The sequence below is a fragment of the Ornithodoros turicata genome, chromosome 2, assembly GCF_037126465.1.
Source record: "Ornithodoros turicata isolate Travis chromosome 2, ASM3712646v1, whole genome shotgun sequence".
Classification (NCBI taxonomy): Eukaryota; Metazoa; Arthropoda; class Arachnida; order Ixodida; family Argasidae; genus Ornithodoros; species Ornithodoros turicata.
Window position 1 is genome coordinate 35,592,760 of NC_088202.1, and position 15,522 is coordinate 35,608,281.

A 15,522-nucleotide genomic window follows, 5' to 3' on the forward strand; every position below is an offset into this window, starting at 1 on the left:
GTCGTCATCATCCTTGCACGACACTTCCCCCATTTTTGTGTGAACCCGTACTTTTACATGTGTTCACAGAATGACTCTTTGCAGTATAGCAAATAATACTATCAAGTAAGAATAACTAAAACGCATAGTATTACAAGTGTTTGCAACTGTAGCGCTCAGGCGCTTTTACAGTTCGTAAGTACGTACAGTCGCGTACGTACTACGTTGTTAGTTTTTTTATTTCCATTGGGACTCGAAGGCATTGTCTTTGTTGCCGCCGCCCCTCCTGAAGATGTTCGTCGTTCTTCTGGTAAGTCCTGAAGGAGCCTGGACCATGTATGACCTTGGTGTAGGCCCTTGACTATAAACTCTGCCATGTGCTGCGGCGCCAGCAAAGATCCGCACAGCTGCGTTGTTCTGTAGGCGAGGTCGGTCCGTCGCCCTGCGTCGTTGATTGTAGGCCGCCGCGCGGATGCGTTGTTCCTGTTCGTATCGTTGTTCGATGAGCCAGTAATACTTGAATATCCGAATATGAATATCCGGTGACTTGGCTATGAAAGATTTCGTTGTCTATACGGCCGTTGTGCCTGCCCGTTGCTTTGGGGGTAGTATGGGCTTGAAGTAACCTGTGTAGAGCCAGGCGTCGCAAGAAACCGTTTGAATTCAGCCGAAGTAAACTGTGGCCCGTTGTCTAATTGGACGATTTCCGGCATGCCATAGCGAGCGAACATTGTTCGTAATTCTGCAATGGTGTCCGCGACTGTTGTCGCCTTGAGGTGCGAGATTTAAAAAAAAACTTTGAAAAATAATCTACGACGACGAGATAGTCCTGTCGATTTGCGTAGAAGAGGTCCATGCACACTACCGTCCTCGGCCGCTCCACGAGGGGTGTCTGCATCAGGGGCTTTATACCTGGTCTTCTGTACATCTGGCAAGTGGGACACCGTTTGATAAAGTCTTGAAGATGTTCACTGATGCCTGGCCACCACGCAGCTTCTCTAGCTCTCGCGCGGCTTCTTGTGGCGCCGCGATGTCCCGTGTGTAGACTCGCCATCACCTTGTGTCTTATGGTTGCTGGAATGACAAGTTGTCCTCCCCTTAGTAGGAGAGCTCGCGAGCTTCCGACGCTCTGAAGAGCGAAATGTATTTGGAGGCCAGTGCGTCGTGTAGTACTCGGCGATGAGCGTTAGAGCCTTGTCCTGTGCTGAGGCTTTCCTGATACGTTCTAGCATGTTGGCTTAAGCAGGTAGGAGGTCGATTGTGAGAGCCTCGTACTCTTCAATTGCACATGGGAGGTATGCATCCGTGTCCCCGTTTCACATTACAGGATTCCTGGAGAGCACATCAGCTGTGAAGACCCGTTTTTTCCGGTACGTGTGAGATGGAAAAATTGTATTCCAGCGCGTGTAACCGTAGGTACTGCAGGAGAGGAGTAAGTTCATCGAGCCTCTATGTGGAAAAAATTGGGACTAGAAGTTTGTGGTCAGTCTGCACATGAAAGCGTAGTCCAAGATTGCTTGCAAGAGCTTCCTTCTGCACCTGCGGGTAACGCTGTTCTGTCTTGCTTAGACCAGCTCCCGTGGCATAGTGTTTAGGATGATCGCTTTCCACGCTGAGATTGGGAGGTGACACGGATTCGATTCCTGTCACCGGCTGTGCTGTCTGAGGTTTTCCCTGGGTTTTCCGAAGACTTTCCAGACGAATGTCGGCACAGTTCCCCCTGAAGATGGCCCAGGACGCATACTAACCCCCCGTCCCCCACTCCTTCCTGCTCTCCTCTCTGAATCTGTCCACGCCTGTGCGCCGCTCATAGCCACAGTTGCTTCGCGGCGCTAACACGAAGAAAAAGTCTTGCTTAGTGCTCAAGGTGTGTACGCTACAGGACGATGGTATCCATCCCAGTCTTCTTGAAGGAGCACCACCCCTAGGCCATAAGACGATGCGTCGACTGACAGCGTGGGCGGTCCGTTCGGCGAGTAATATGTGAGGACCGGAGCTCTTGACAACCCGTCTTTGATGCTTTCGAAAGCTTCCTGTTGCTGAGGGCTCCGCATCCAGGCTGCGTCTGACGAGAGAAGGTCCCTTAACGGTTTCGTCTTTTCCGCTAGGCCAGGTAGGAAATTCATCAGGTGATTTATCATGCCGAAAAATGGACGCAGTTCGGCAACATTTTTCTGACTGCTTCAGTTTCCTCTGAGTCAGATGATATACCGTAGTTGTTGAGAATGTGTCCAAGAAAAGGTATGCTCGTTTTGCGGAACTGGTACTTTTTGGGGTTGAGTGTAACACCGGCTTTCTTCAACCTACTGAGCACGGCGTTCAGGCGTCGATCGTGCTCAGCTTCGTCATTGCCGGGAATAAGGATAACAACAACAACTTTTAAAATTGAAAGTGGGGAGGTTCATCGCCAGAGGCGATACTCTACCCCATTGCGGGTGGGGAGGTGGGGAATAAAATAATGAGCCCCTTCACAATAACGATCGAAGTCCGATGGTGTCCAGAAATATCAAAAGAGCTTTGAGCGCAGATCGTTGCTGCGCTGGATTGGGCCAAGCAATTTCGATACCAAGGGACCAAGCAATTTCGATAGGGAGAAGGGGCGAGAGTCCAGCTGACTAAGAGACTCGGAGAGTGCGGTTCGGGAAGGTTGGTAGTGGGGCCAATGAAGAAGAATGTGCTCCAGATCCTCAAGAGCAACACAGTGGGAGCAGGGGGGAGAGTCAACTTGTCTCAAGCGGTAACGCCTCTGAGCTGTAAAGGCCACATCGAGTCGCATTCGGTGAATTGATGCAGCATCTTGACGAGAGGTGTTTCGTGGCACGCGGAAAGCGAGCGTTGGATCAACTCTGCTCAACATAGATGGGGGGAGAATGTCTGTTGTCCATTCGCGGGAAGCCAGGGGTGTCACGAGGCGTCGCAGAATGGAACGGCGGTCTCCTCTCAGCAGAACAATATTGGTCCGTTTCCGATACGAGAGTGCTGCTTCTGCGGCGCTGTCGGCCTGCTCGTTCCCCACGACACCACAATAGGCTGGAACCCACTGGAGAACTAGCCTGTGGCCTGCTGCGTAGACAGTGTGGTAAGCCATTAACGTATCTGTGACTAGGGTGCGGATGGCCCTCGTATGCCGGAATTTTCAATAGCTTGAAGTGCAGATTTGGAGCCTGTGAAGACTGCCCATTCCCGCGGGGTAAAATCAGCGATGTGTTGTAGAAAGAAAAAGATGGCATAGAGTTCCGCAGCTGTTGAGGAGGTTGGATGTGAAAGGCGTCGTCCTTGCAGATCGCCTTCGGATGGTATGACGAATGCTGAGGCGGACTTGTTGTTGCGGGATGCGCCATCTGTATAGGCTGCCGTAAACGTAGAAAAATTCTCGTCTACCAGAGCATGGAAATGGGCTCGGATGACTTGAAGGGGGAACTGATCTCTTCTTTCCAGAAGGTTCGGAAGGCTTACGAAAGTCGGCGGTACCGGCAGAGACCAGGGGGCTTCCGGCGGTATAATGTCCTTAGCTATGAAGCCAGTGAGAGTCTGGCGTGTCCTCTGCGCCACTCGATAGAAGTCGCTTTCAGGGCGGTATCGGATTTTCCTGAGGATCGGGTGACGGGGAATGTGAGCACGCAAACGTAGGAAGTGCGTCTAATAATGGACATACGTACCTCACGCACCTTGGGATGGACTTTTCACCCGAAAAATGCGTCGAGCTCCCTTTCACGCGCAAAGCTATGACCAATTTCCCTCTTTGGGTTGGTGCCAAGAAGCTCGAGCCGGTACGCTTCCACCGCTTCCTTGGTGTGGTAATCGACTCGGACTTACGCTGGGTTCGCCACATTAAACACCTTTGCCCGTATTCACCAGTCCCACTTAGCCACTGGTTTAGTGACGTCTTGTTTAAGTTGATCACGTGAGTACTTCGTCCGCCAATCACGAACAACCACCCCGCTGGTCTAACCCGGCTACCGTGAGGCCCATGGCGGCCTCCATGGAGTTTGTGTGCACAACGCATAGGCCTAATCTACGCTTCGCCGGAAATGTTTCGGCGAAATACAGGTAAGTTTCGACTTGTAAAGCTACTAGAAATGTTCGTAAGGCGAATGTTGTTGCACTTCAATCAATATTTGCCCTCAACGTCTCACTTCGTTCGCCGTTCACACGACGTAAACCCGGCGGCCTAGCGATTGTCTAACTCCCATGTATTTGAATAGGACTGATTTAAACTAGGGGTGGGGGTAGTTTAAAGCCGGTCTACCGCGGAGCAGCTGTGAATGAGCCTTTCGAGAAACAACCCAAAAATAGTTTTTGCTGGACGCTGTTTTCAAGTTTTCAATAGTTTTCAAGTCGAAATTGCGCAAATTAAGCAAAAAGAACGTTGTGAGGAACAGGTGAGCGAAGTAAGTGAAGTAATAAACCCACCAGTGAGTTGAAAGCTAACGATCGGTATGAAGTGAGATTTTGAAATCCGCTCTCCTAATTTAGGACCAACATCGTCAAAGTTAGTGATGTCAACATTGGCAACTAGACACAAGGCACTTTCCGATCCAAAGCTGACAGGAGGTCGTGCACAAACAGCTGTTACCTTCAGCAACAAAAACAACGCTGATTGTGCGTGGTACTTTTAATACAGCCCCTAGTGCCTCTGTTATACATCACTAACAATAGTTCGTACTGTGCTGCCGTTGCTGGTTCTGATTGATACATTTAACGACTTGCTGCACACTACAGTGATCGCCGGTACTTGTGAACGAGCTTTGTGTTCCTAGATTACCGTTAAGTGTTTCCTGTTAAAAATGCATCCATCATGTTTGTTTTCTAAACTAAACGGAGGTCACAAGAGGGAGGGGAGGTTCCATGGAGCAGTTATACCTCCATGTGCTCACAGCTATACAGCGGAGTATGGTACATGTTACCCAGCATGTAAAGGCACAAATATCAAGCACGTAGCTCGCCTTTGAAATGCTATGAGTGACATTCCAAAATAGTGGCATTGAGAGGGTACCTGGAGTTATATGTTGGATGTCCCAGTGCATTAACAAGGTACAATATTTCAGATCTGACTCTGGAAAGGGCACCATATGGAGGAAGCTCTAGATCCCCTTGGAAGCTTGATTTGCTTGCCCAGAAAGATGCAACCCCATAGGAAAGCACTATTGTGTTCTGTCATTATGAAAGCACTAATGTTTTTTGGAAATCACTATGAGCATGTTTCTTGGCACAATTTTGTGCTGGTGAGATCTGGCTATGCTTATCGGCTTCAATGCAGGGTGCTGCTGTATATGTCGACTGGGAGAAGTTTTGACAAAAAAGCGTGTCTTTAGGATATCACACTTGGTTATTCGATAAAAGTACCGGTAGAAATATCCTGCACAAGGAAATATTGTGAGCAGTGTTTTGTGTCGACGAATTTGTATGGACAAATGAGAGCCTTCACGGGGGCATATAAACACAACACTAGAGTGTCAAGCAGCCCATGTAGTCATGGTGTCGATACCACTGTCAGGTGTGTGCAGATGCTGCGTGCAAAATTGTGAGCAGGTTTCACCTTGCCGGTTCAGGAGAAAATCCACAGAGAAGTGAAGGTCTCAAAATTTTATAAGGACGCACATGTAAGTACATGTGTAGCTAAACTGTGTGCTCTACCGCTTCCAACACACCACACCAGACGGGGAGGGCAAATACGCCAACAACCAACATTTCTGCAATGATGATGTATCGTAATATTAGAAAATATTCAAGGTGACAGCTACTTGCTTTTATGCTCACATTTATCATCTGCTAACAGTAGATGTGGCTTTGTAGACTGCCACCGCAAGAGACAAAACACAAGTGACGTAGTTGCAGACGTTATCAAAGCAACATATTTCTGGGATGCGATTACTGCCAATACAAGCCCATGACCATGATTCACACAGTGTTCCCATTCATTGTGTGAGCAGCACTGTGTATGCCCAACACTTTCTCTCTTTTCTTCCAAATTATTTGTTATGGGCACAGCTGTGCCTGTACCTCATGCTTGTGAGTTGTTTCTTTGCATTAAATCAATAAAACTTGTTACGCATTTCCACAAGGATTATTATTATTATTAAGGATATCAACTATTAGTTGTGAAGTACAGATGTTTGTCCCATGCCACATGCTATGGAAAAAAGAAATATTTACTACATTGTGCATGGAGACACAACTCCAATGCATTGATAGTGCAACAGAGCGAAATTCTATTGGACAGTTTAGCATGAAAAGCAGAACCACTAGCTGACACTCTTACTTCACAGGAAGTACCAACACTGAACAGTTGAAATTACTGCTGTACATTGGACATGAAGAATGATTGAATATCGGAAATGGTATCTGTTACACATAATGAACAAATAGAGACCATGAAAAAGGGAACTGTGATGGACGGACATGTAGGGTGTGTCTGAGCCAATGCAAAGAGAACCAGTAACACAATTACCAGTACCGTGAAATATATGTATATCACAGGGACCTGTTGTTATTGGTAATGCTCTTCTTCCACCTCCCAGTAAACCAGGAATATCCGGGAGACGTCCCACAAATGTCGCGAACGTCGCGAACGTCCTGTACGTCTAGGAGATGTCCCAGGTATATCCAAAATGTGACATTGAGATTTATCCCGTTTGTTACATCCCGGGGAGCTCTGGGAGACGTACAAAACAGAACATTTTTCTATAAGACAATATACATATTTTTCACGTGTTCAAACCTGTTATGACTTGATTTCGGTTCATTGATAATCATGTTGGACAGAGCAATGAACAGAGGTCACAAGGTGAGATCGCGTGAAGTGGCAGAATGTAGTCCAAGGTTTTAGCCTGTCACAGCCTTCTCGTTAAATGCTTTTTTTTTTAAGAATGCCGTTTCTCCTTGAAGAAATACGTTCATATATTTTGTTTCTGAGGGCTGGGTAAGAACTCCCATTTTATTCAGCCCATTTTCATTAATGTGTTTGGGCGGAAACAAAGAGACCGCCAGGTGTCCGTCGAGCGCTATCCAATTCCATATCCGTATCCGAGTTTGTGCTCAACATGGTGCTTCACGCGTAGGCGGTTTCGCCCGCTGTTTTTGCTCGTGTGTGTGTTTCTTGTCCTGCGGCATCATGAGCGACGACAGATCACATGTAAATATTGGTTTGTAGTTTCTTTGCAAACGTTTATTTGGGACTGTTGTTACGTATAGCGCTCGCGGCTTCGGTCGTGCACATGTAAGTTAACCCTAACGCTAATGCCGAAGTACAAGCAAAAGTACCTGCACCGCAGGGCTTCCGCAGAAGCCCGTGGAGCAATTTCAGTGCTACGCGAGGAGCCAGAACATATGGAAACTGAAAGTTTATGTGAAAAGCCGCATACTTCTCGTCGTTATGAGAGCTCTGAACCGGTGCCGAGCTGCAGCTACAGCAACGACGTGCAAGAACCAGCAACCCGAGAAATTGTGTCGGAAATTTCACAGACTACAGACAATGTCGAGATGACAGGGATAATTCATCGGGACGATTTATCAGACAGCACTAATGGATCTAGTAGTGAACCGACGGACAATCTAAGCTGCTGCGATTTGTCTGCGAGTTTAAGAACATGGGCCGCCAGCGACAACATTCCCCACACCTCCGTGTCAAATCTTCTGAAAATTCTCCGGCAGCATGTTTGTTTTCGAGAACTTCCGAGTGACGCACGCACCCTTTTAAAAACCCCAAGAGGCAGCACAAAACACATAACTGAAATGCCACCTGGCGAATACTGCCACTTTGGTTTGGCTGAATGCATCAAAAATATATTTGAAACTTCAGCTGACATCCCAGACCAGGTGTCTCTGATGTTTAATGTAGATGGGCTTCCACTTTCTAAAAGCTCGAAATTGGAATTATGGCCAATCCAATGCAAAATCAAAGAATTGTGTGATGTGCCACCGTTTGTTGTCGGGGCTTACGCTGGCACCTCAAAACCGTCCTGTCCGAACGACTATCTTCAAAAATTTGTCGATGAGCTGGTCATCTTGCTTTCTGATGGAATCACTGTACGTGGCTCGACGATACACATCCTCTTTGACAGCATGATTTGTGACGCCCCCGCACGTTCGTACATTTACTGCACGAAAGGCCACACCGGTTTTTCTGGCTGTGCAAAGTGTACGGATGAAGGAAAGTACGATGTGAATAGGTTATACTTTTCCACTGAAGCAGCATCGTTGAGAACGGATGACAGCTTTCGCAACCAAGAAGACCCTGATCATCATCGCGGAGTATCCATACTAACAGACCTTCCTATTGACATCATAACGACAGCACCTCTAGACCAGCGTTTCCCAAACTTTTGGCGGTGATGGACCCCCGGAAGCGATGAGAACCAATTCACGGACCCCCCCCCCCCCCACACACACACACAAATATACCGGGATACGCGCTGTGGACACTGCATTGCAGACCGCGTTTAATATGCGCGACATGGTATAACAAGGAAGGAAATTACATTTGTGCAAGCATAAACATGGTCAAGTGACTGTCTAGACAGAAGCGAAGTTGACTTCCAACGCCGCGTTCAGTGCGAGGTATTAACTGTAGTGCCACCATCGCTGCAAGAGGTCCGCAGGTTGCCAAATATAAAATGCGCTAAACACAGGAACACTCTCAGTCAGTTCGAACTCGAAGCAAAACGATATGACGCGCTGTATTTCCCATGCTAGCCAGTGCATAACCAGCAACCTCGTCAGCTGCTGCGCGCTTTCGATACAGCTTCAGAAACGATTCCGGACTGGTTTCTTCTTCTTGTTTGTATGTGTATGACGCGGACAAACGTGCATTGCAAGACTTTTCTATCAGAAATTAGAAGCTAGCCGGTGAAGCATGCTTGTATCAATTTTTGAAGTTCTGGGTGTTTGGAAATCGGGCAGCATGTATGAGCGCGTGTTTGTGGGGACGAAAATCCTCACTGAAATGTGAGAGAAGGTCGCGGACCCCCACGGACACTCTCGCGGACCCCCAGGGGTCCGCGGACCACACTTTGGGAAACACTGCTCGAGACTATATGCACCTTCTTTGTCTTGGTGTGGTCAAAAAATTAATTTCACTTTGGGTTTCTGGGCCATTAGATGTAAGACTTGGCCCGACTGAGAGGAATACTCTAACAGCTAAAAGCATTGCGCTACAAAAAAACATCCCAAGAGAATTTTCCCGGAAACCACGAGGAGTTGACGAGGTGGAAAGATGGAAGGCGACAGAGTTTCGTCTTTTCCTGTTGTACACAGGGCCTGTCGTCCTTGAGGGTATTCTTCAACAGCCCCACTATCTGAACTTTCTAACACTACACTGTGCATCTACGATCCTCATGAACCGTGAACTGTGCCGCACCCAGAATGAGTACGCCTCCACATTGATGTCGCATTTTGTGCAGATGTTTGCTGAGCTGTATGGAGACCATTTGGTGTCTTATAATGTCCACGGTCTCCTACATCTGGCAGATGATGCGAAGAATCATGGTCCTCTTGATTCATTTAGTGCATTTGCATTTGAAAACAACATGCAGACCCTCAAAAAGCTACTCAGAAAGCCATCATCAACGCTTGCACAGCTGTACAACAGATTTAGTGAAAATCAGCAGACTGTGATCAAAACGTCCTTGAAGCCCAAGAAAGTGGGCCCTAGCAGTTCACACAACCGAGGCCCACTTCATCCATTATGCACCCTGCCACAGTATGATCAGTTCACGACAAATCAGTTCACTCTCACAACAAGCGGCCCCGACAGCTTCTGTATGGTGAACGGTGACATGATTGATATAAAAAACTTTGCTACAATGCGGGAGTCCGAGAAGATGTGTGTGATAGGGCACAAATTGGCACAAAAGCGTGATCTGTTTCACAAACCGTTTTCATCATCTCTAATAGGCACTCAGGTCGTGTCTCGAAGCCCAGTTTTAAGGGTATGGCCACTAGAAAATGTGACAAAAATACTTGTATTGCCCTTCAAGCAAGAAATGGTTGCAATGCCAATGGTGCATTTATACTAGGGTTCTGTAACCTGCCAGCCAAGTTGTAATTGTTCCGCGCCTGTTCTGTACCGCATTTCAAACAAGATCTCCTTACATACTCACATCTGTTATAGATGTCGTTCGCAATAGTTCATTTCCTTGACCGTGACGAGGTGGGGATTGTACCAGTTTCTTGGATCCATGGAAACACTTGCAAGTGGCCAAACCTGCCCACTCACATCGTTGATAAGAAAGTAAAGAAAGGATTGCCTCCTGGTGAAGATTCTGACGACATCGAAATTCAAGTTAAAGGGCTATTCAGTAAGCTGGTCTTGCACAGTAAATATTTGCTGTGTGCATAAATACACATTTAAGGCATATTTGATATCATTTAGTGAGCTGGGGAGAAGCACGCAAGATGCTGCCCGCTGCAGAATATCATTCGGACTTGAACGAGAGCAGATTGCCCCCCAAGCGAATCAGGCGTCCAAGAATGGTGTACAGTGATGATGATGACGACTATGATTTTCCGCCTGTCCCACAGAATTTTGCAGCCAAAGGTATGTGCGTACTGTAACAAGAATTGGTTACTGCGAGGCCAATATGGTTTAGAGAAATTAATTTCTAAGTAAGTCATTTCCGTGTTCATTACTGTGGTGCCCAACTCCAATGATGCGATTTCAAGTTTAAATCACAGGAAAGCTGCCTGTTGCTGTTCCTTTGGACACTTCTGCACACAGCAGAAAGATTGCAGGTAATTCAGCTCGCACTTGGTCAGGCACGTTGTCAGACACTCTGGAATCATGACGGCTGTTATGTAAATTACAGCAAAGCAAACTCTCACAGATGGGTGTTCTAATTCTCCGTGTCACACAAATTCCCGTGAGAGACAGTCAGGTACTGTACCTATGCAGCCGTCGAAATATGTTACCCTTACAAGTTACAACGCACTGTGTTTTGCAGGCAAGCAGCTTGACTCTAGGTGTCCATCCAGACAGTCGTCTTTCACTGATGAGTCAGCTCCATTAAGGTTTTCAAGTAGGTATTTCCTGCTATCGGTTCAATGGCAAGCATATACCTGCCTGTCCCTATCACAGGTCAACGAGCTATAAGTACCGAGGTAGAGAGCACACGTTCAGTGCAGCTTGACGGGCAAGGTGGGCCCTTTATCTATATTTGCATAAGTCTCTGTGTTTGAATATACCTTGCAGTCCTTTGTTTGCGAAATACTAATACAAACATTGATTTTCTCCACATAGATGATGTGCAGTCTTGCAGATCAAGTATGTCTGATGAAGGTGCGATGAGCACTTTTTCTGCACTGGCTGATACTCAGTTTTCAAATCCATTACAGTTTCATGTGTTTGTGTCATATGTGCATCTTCAGTTATATTCATTCACCTTTTAATTGTATTGTAATCCTTCTTCACCAGGTGTATCTGCGGACGTGACCGGCAGTCACAAAGGTATGTAAGAGAGGCAGTTTGAACTAGGTGGGGACGACATACAGCTTGCAATCTTTGTAAGTCATCTAGTTTTATTTTGACAGGTCTCCAGGATTCTACGGCAGCTGGTAATGCTATGGCTTGCACGATACTCTACCATGGATTTAAAAAACTCATATCTGGGTGGTTCTGATAACTTTCTTCTTTTAGCAGGTGCATCACTTGTGCAAGTGCCCAGAGCACAGCAGCCAATGCCATCCTACGGTACACACACAACCTTTTCTCTGTCGAGCATTTTGATGACAAAGTATAACCACATCTCGGTTTGAACACCATTTTCGGCTTCCATTGTTTGTAATATGAAGTTGATTTAGTTCTGTATTTAGAATTTCAGCACCAGGTGCTCAAGAACTTCAATATACTTCGCCTTGCGATACAACAACAGGGGGAACTCTTGTCAAGCCTAATGCCTCTTCAAAACTCCCTCACTGAGGCTCCCAAGCTGCTAGAGAACCCGCTCAGCTCTGTAGAAGAATTCGAAACGTTTGAAGGGCAGCTAACACCAGACCGTGAGAAGCAGTTAGTGAGTGACTATTTCACTTTAAAATACATTGAGCACTAGGCATAATTACAAGAAAAAATTGTTCGGTCCCTTTGTCTGGTACATTAGCTCAACATTGCCCTATAATAATAATAATAATTATATTCTTATAGATCCTGGAGCTTTCACTGCTCGGGGGAAACTCCACAAAAGTTGCAGTTCGCAGGATAATGTCGTATGTTCTCAGCAATGAACTGGGACGCCAGTACAGTTGGGAAGGAAGAAAGGGTAAATTACACTTGCGAGACCTAAACCTGCCAAAACTCATCCTGCGTAAGCATACTTGGTTTCATGTCTTGGTTTCATCATTATATAATGTCTTGCTCCTGTCTCCTGCTACTCGCCAGCTAAGGGCTTCAGGAAATGTTCAAATATCAGTTTGGAATGTATCCGGTTCTGCCACCTTGTTATTTTTGTTGTTTGTATTGCTTTCCCTTCGGGCTTGATTTTATGATAATGTGTGTCTTTGTGATTTTGTTAAAATTTCAGGTACCATTCACTCTCACAAAAAATTTGTCAAAACTACACGGTACGAAGTAGAGCACCAGATAAAAGAGTGGCTACGCCATGCGAGGGACAGGGCAGAAAGAGCAAGGTATGTTTAAATCGTGACCTCATTTCTTTGTCAACTACACTTAACATCCTTGTAGTGTTCCTAGAAGGGTCCAGGCACAATCAACAGCATGAATGCAGATCTCTCCCAAGTTGTAAGAGTGCTCTATGGCCCACTATGTCTCACGCCACCAGAGTTTGTTTTAGTTGTGTTTTTTTTTTTTTTTTGCTGCTGAATGCAAAAGGTATGTATTGATACCTGTTCATTCAGTTTCTTTATTAATGTAGCCATTTTATTTCCAGTTCTTGAGAGTGCTCGAGGCATATGCTATATATCAGGGTCCAGCGCTAGTTTTTTTTTTCTTCTGTCAACTTAAGAAAGGTACATATCAATATCTGTCTATCCGTTAACCTTCATTCATGCATAGCCCCTCCTTTTTTTCAGTTTTGAAACGTGCTCCAGTCTCACATTGTCTTACCGGTTTCATATTTGTACTGCTCAGCCTGAGAAAAGGTACATACCAATACCTGTCCGTTCATTAACCTTTATTCATTGGGATCCGCTCTTTCATCAGTTTTTAAGTGTGCTCGATGGCCCACCATATCTCACACCATCGGAGTTTTATTTGTGTTTTTTAGTTTGTGCTGCCCAATGCGAAAGGTATGTATTAACAAACTTTTTTTTGCCTAAAGTTTCTAGCTAGACAGGCAATTAATTCTAGATAATTAGCCATCCCGTAGTTACATGCTTTCTTCGAGAGGATGTCCGCCTGGCCGTTAAACTGAATTGCAAAAACGATGTCTATGCTGCTGTCGTACCTCTGTGAAAAATATGTAGCGGATGCAAATGAACACCTTGTATGTATCGCATATATTTCCTGACGCTATTAGTATAAAACTACCGAACTTTATGCTTGCAGTTCAGAAGTACATCTCGTCGTGACGAATCTAATCGCAACAGACGCCAGGAAGAGACACAGACATGAATGTCATTTAGTGCATAAGTGTGTAATTTGACTCTGGAAACATTAATAAACGCAATATTTACTCAAACTAGCCAGTTAAACGAAGAACCATACAATGTCCCATATTTATCCAAATATCTGGTAGATAACATCACAGGGACGTTCCTGCAACGTTCAGCAATTCTAAGCTACGCTAAGTTCGCTAAGTTCGAGCAATAAGTATAGAATAGTAGAAATTGTAGTAATACTGCATGAACCAAACCAATGGCCACTTCTAATATACACTTCACTTCACTGTACTTTCAATTATGTTGCAACTTCGTTCTCCTTACACCAGTACAGGTACGTGCTAAGTGCCCACGGTTCTTCCATTTTGACATGTCCTGTATATTACCTGATAGGAACAGGTAGTACTCCCATTGCGTACTAGCTCACCTCTACCTTGACTCACACTCCACCCCTAAATGCACACCAGTGAATGAAGGATGGACGCAATATGGGCATACTAGCGTCACAAAATTCTGATGTAATTAAGGGTGTTGTTATCAGCATCATTACAAATGATTCTAATATGTATGAATATGTCACTCGAAAGCCCACAGGAAAGAGTGCCTAGATGCTGTGACAATGCAAGAGACTACGGCACTCATTTACATTTCGAAAGATTGAAGCTTCCTTCCTTCACATCATCACCAGGAGAATGTGTGGCGCCTCAAGCATACTAGTTTTACTGGATAACCGGCACAAAATGCCTGTGACATATGTTACACCTTCTTATTTAGTTCGTTTCAGGAAAGCAGTTCTTCAATGCAATACGTGAAGAAAACTAATTGTCGTACAGATATGTGGTGGGACGTGACTAACCCTGCTTAAATCCACGAGAAACATGTAATTGTAAGTGTAGAAACCACTGCTTCAGGAATATTGTGGTTGTGTATGCAGAATTTTTCCTTTCTTCTAAAGAGGAGTTTCGCACTACCTCTGCCCCTGTTTCTTTTTGTAACCCTGCCCCCTCCCACATTTTTTTTTGTAATGCACCCTTATGGGTACATAAAGTTCAATAAAGTGTAATGAAATAACTATATACCCTTCATGTGTGCCAACATAGATGTGTTTGCCCCAAATCTGTGAAACTGTTATTGCTGTTGGGTGCTGTTAACTTGCAAAACATCCCCCCTCCCCATACGTCACCTATTAATTTCCAGAATACACCAGCTGAAGACATCGCATGTTCATCACTGGCTATTGAAGTTAGGTGGTCAGCCATGCAAAAACATCTATGTTATTTTTCTGCATATTAAGCAATGTCCCACATTTCTGCTCCCAGACTTTGTCCTTGATGATGCAGTACTCCACGTTCACTAATATACTGTCTGGTTGTATAGCTTTGTGCTGATATAGCTGAATGAATATGTCGGCTTTTGCAAAGTTACAACTGCCAAAGTGCCTCAAAAGATAACAGAAAATGTGGAAGAAACATATACAATCCTGTATTTCCTAAAAAGTAATTGCAGCACATTGTAGATAAGATGCATCTGATTTCAAGTTTCATTCTTTTCTTTATATGAGCTTATTTGCATTGCATTCATTTCTCCATTGCAGCCTTCCACTTACTGTCCAATATATATCAATACAGAAAGCTAGCAGACAATGATCAGTGTTGCTGTTTGCTTTGATATTCCACGGTGTTGTTTCTCAAGAAATAGCACAATCTCTCAGCACACAGTTGTGCGGTTTATAACTGCGTAACTACGCAGTGCACAAATGCATGGGGCACATGCACAAATTTTTCAGAGCTTTACCATCTGTATTTCGGGATGTCTGCAATACAGGACAGTGTAGAAAACTGGGAACAGTCAGAGAACTATAGCGTGACTTAAAAGCTAAAAAAGAAAATTCTCAAGAACGCTGTATAGAGATGCTATGTAATCGTGCAATACCTTAATTTGCACAATTGAACAGTGGCAGTTCTCAGAGCAGCCTTGCCAAAGGAGAAGCAGAGG

The 15,522-nt window shown here is 45.3% G+C and overlaps 1 protein-coding gene and 1 long non-coding RNA gene across 2 annotated transcripts; both read left to right on the forward strand.

Moving 5' to 3' along the window:
- The first annotated feature begins 7,034 nt into the window (after positions 1 to 7,034).
- Positions 7,035 to 10,763, forward strand: LOC135384521 (uncharacterized). The gene is made up of 4 exons (XM_064613719.1): positions 7,035 to 7,114; positions 10,091 to 10,277; positions 10,352 to 10,516; positions 10,654 to 10,763. The coding sequence occupies exons 1-4, from the start codon at positions 7,094 to 7,096 to the stop codon at positions 10,761 to 10,763; spliced, it is 483 nt and encodes a 160-aa protein (XP_064469789.1). The 5' UTR covers positions 7,035 to 7,093.
- Positions 10,764 to 11,050: 287 nt separating this feature from the next.
- LOC135383351 (uncharacterized) lies at positions 11,051 to 11,521 on the forward strand. The gene is made up of 4 exons (XR_010419827.1): positions 11,051 to 11,113; positions 11,216 to 11,254; positions 11,390 to 11,422; positions 11,506 to 11,521. It is a non-coding gene; the product is annotated as an uncharacterized LOC135383351 (long non-coding RNA).
- The last annotated feature ends 4,001 nt before the right edge of the window (positions 11,522 to 15,522 follow it).

What these genes read in the sequence shown, in the direction of transcription:
- LOC135384521 (XM_064613719.1), top strand. Translation starts at nt 7,094, where the DNA reads ATGAGCGACGACAGATCACAT. An exon ending in TCAAGTTAAAGGGCTATTCA is followed by an intron (nt 10,278 to 10,351) that starts GTAAGCTGGTCT and finishes GATATCATTTAG; the next exon opens with TGAGCTGGGGAGAAGCACGC. An exon ending in ACAGAATTTTGCAGCCAAAG is followed by an intron (nt 10,517 to 10,653) that starts GTATGTGCGTAC and finishes TTTAAATCACAG; the next exon opens with GAAAGCTGCCTGTTGCTGTT.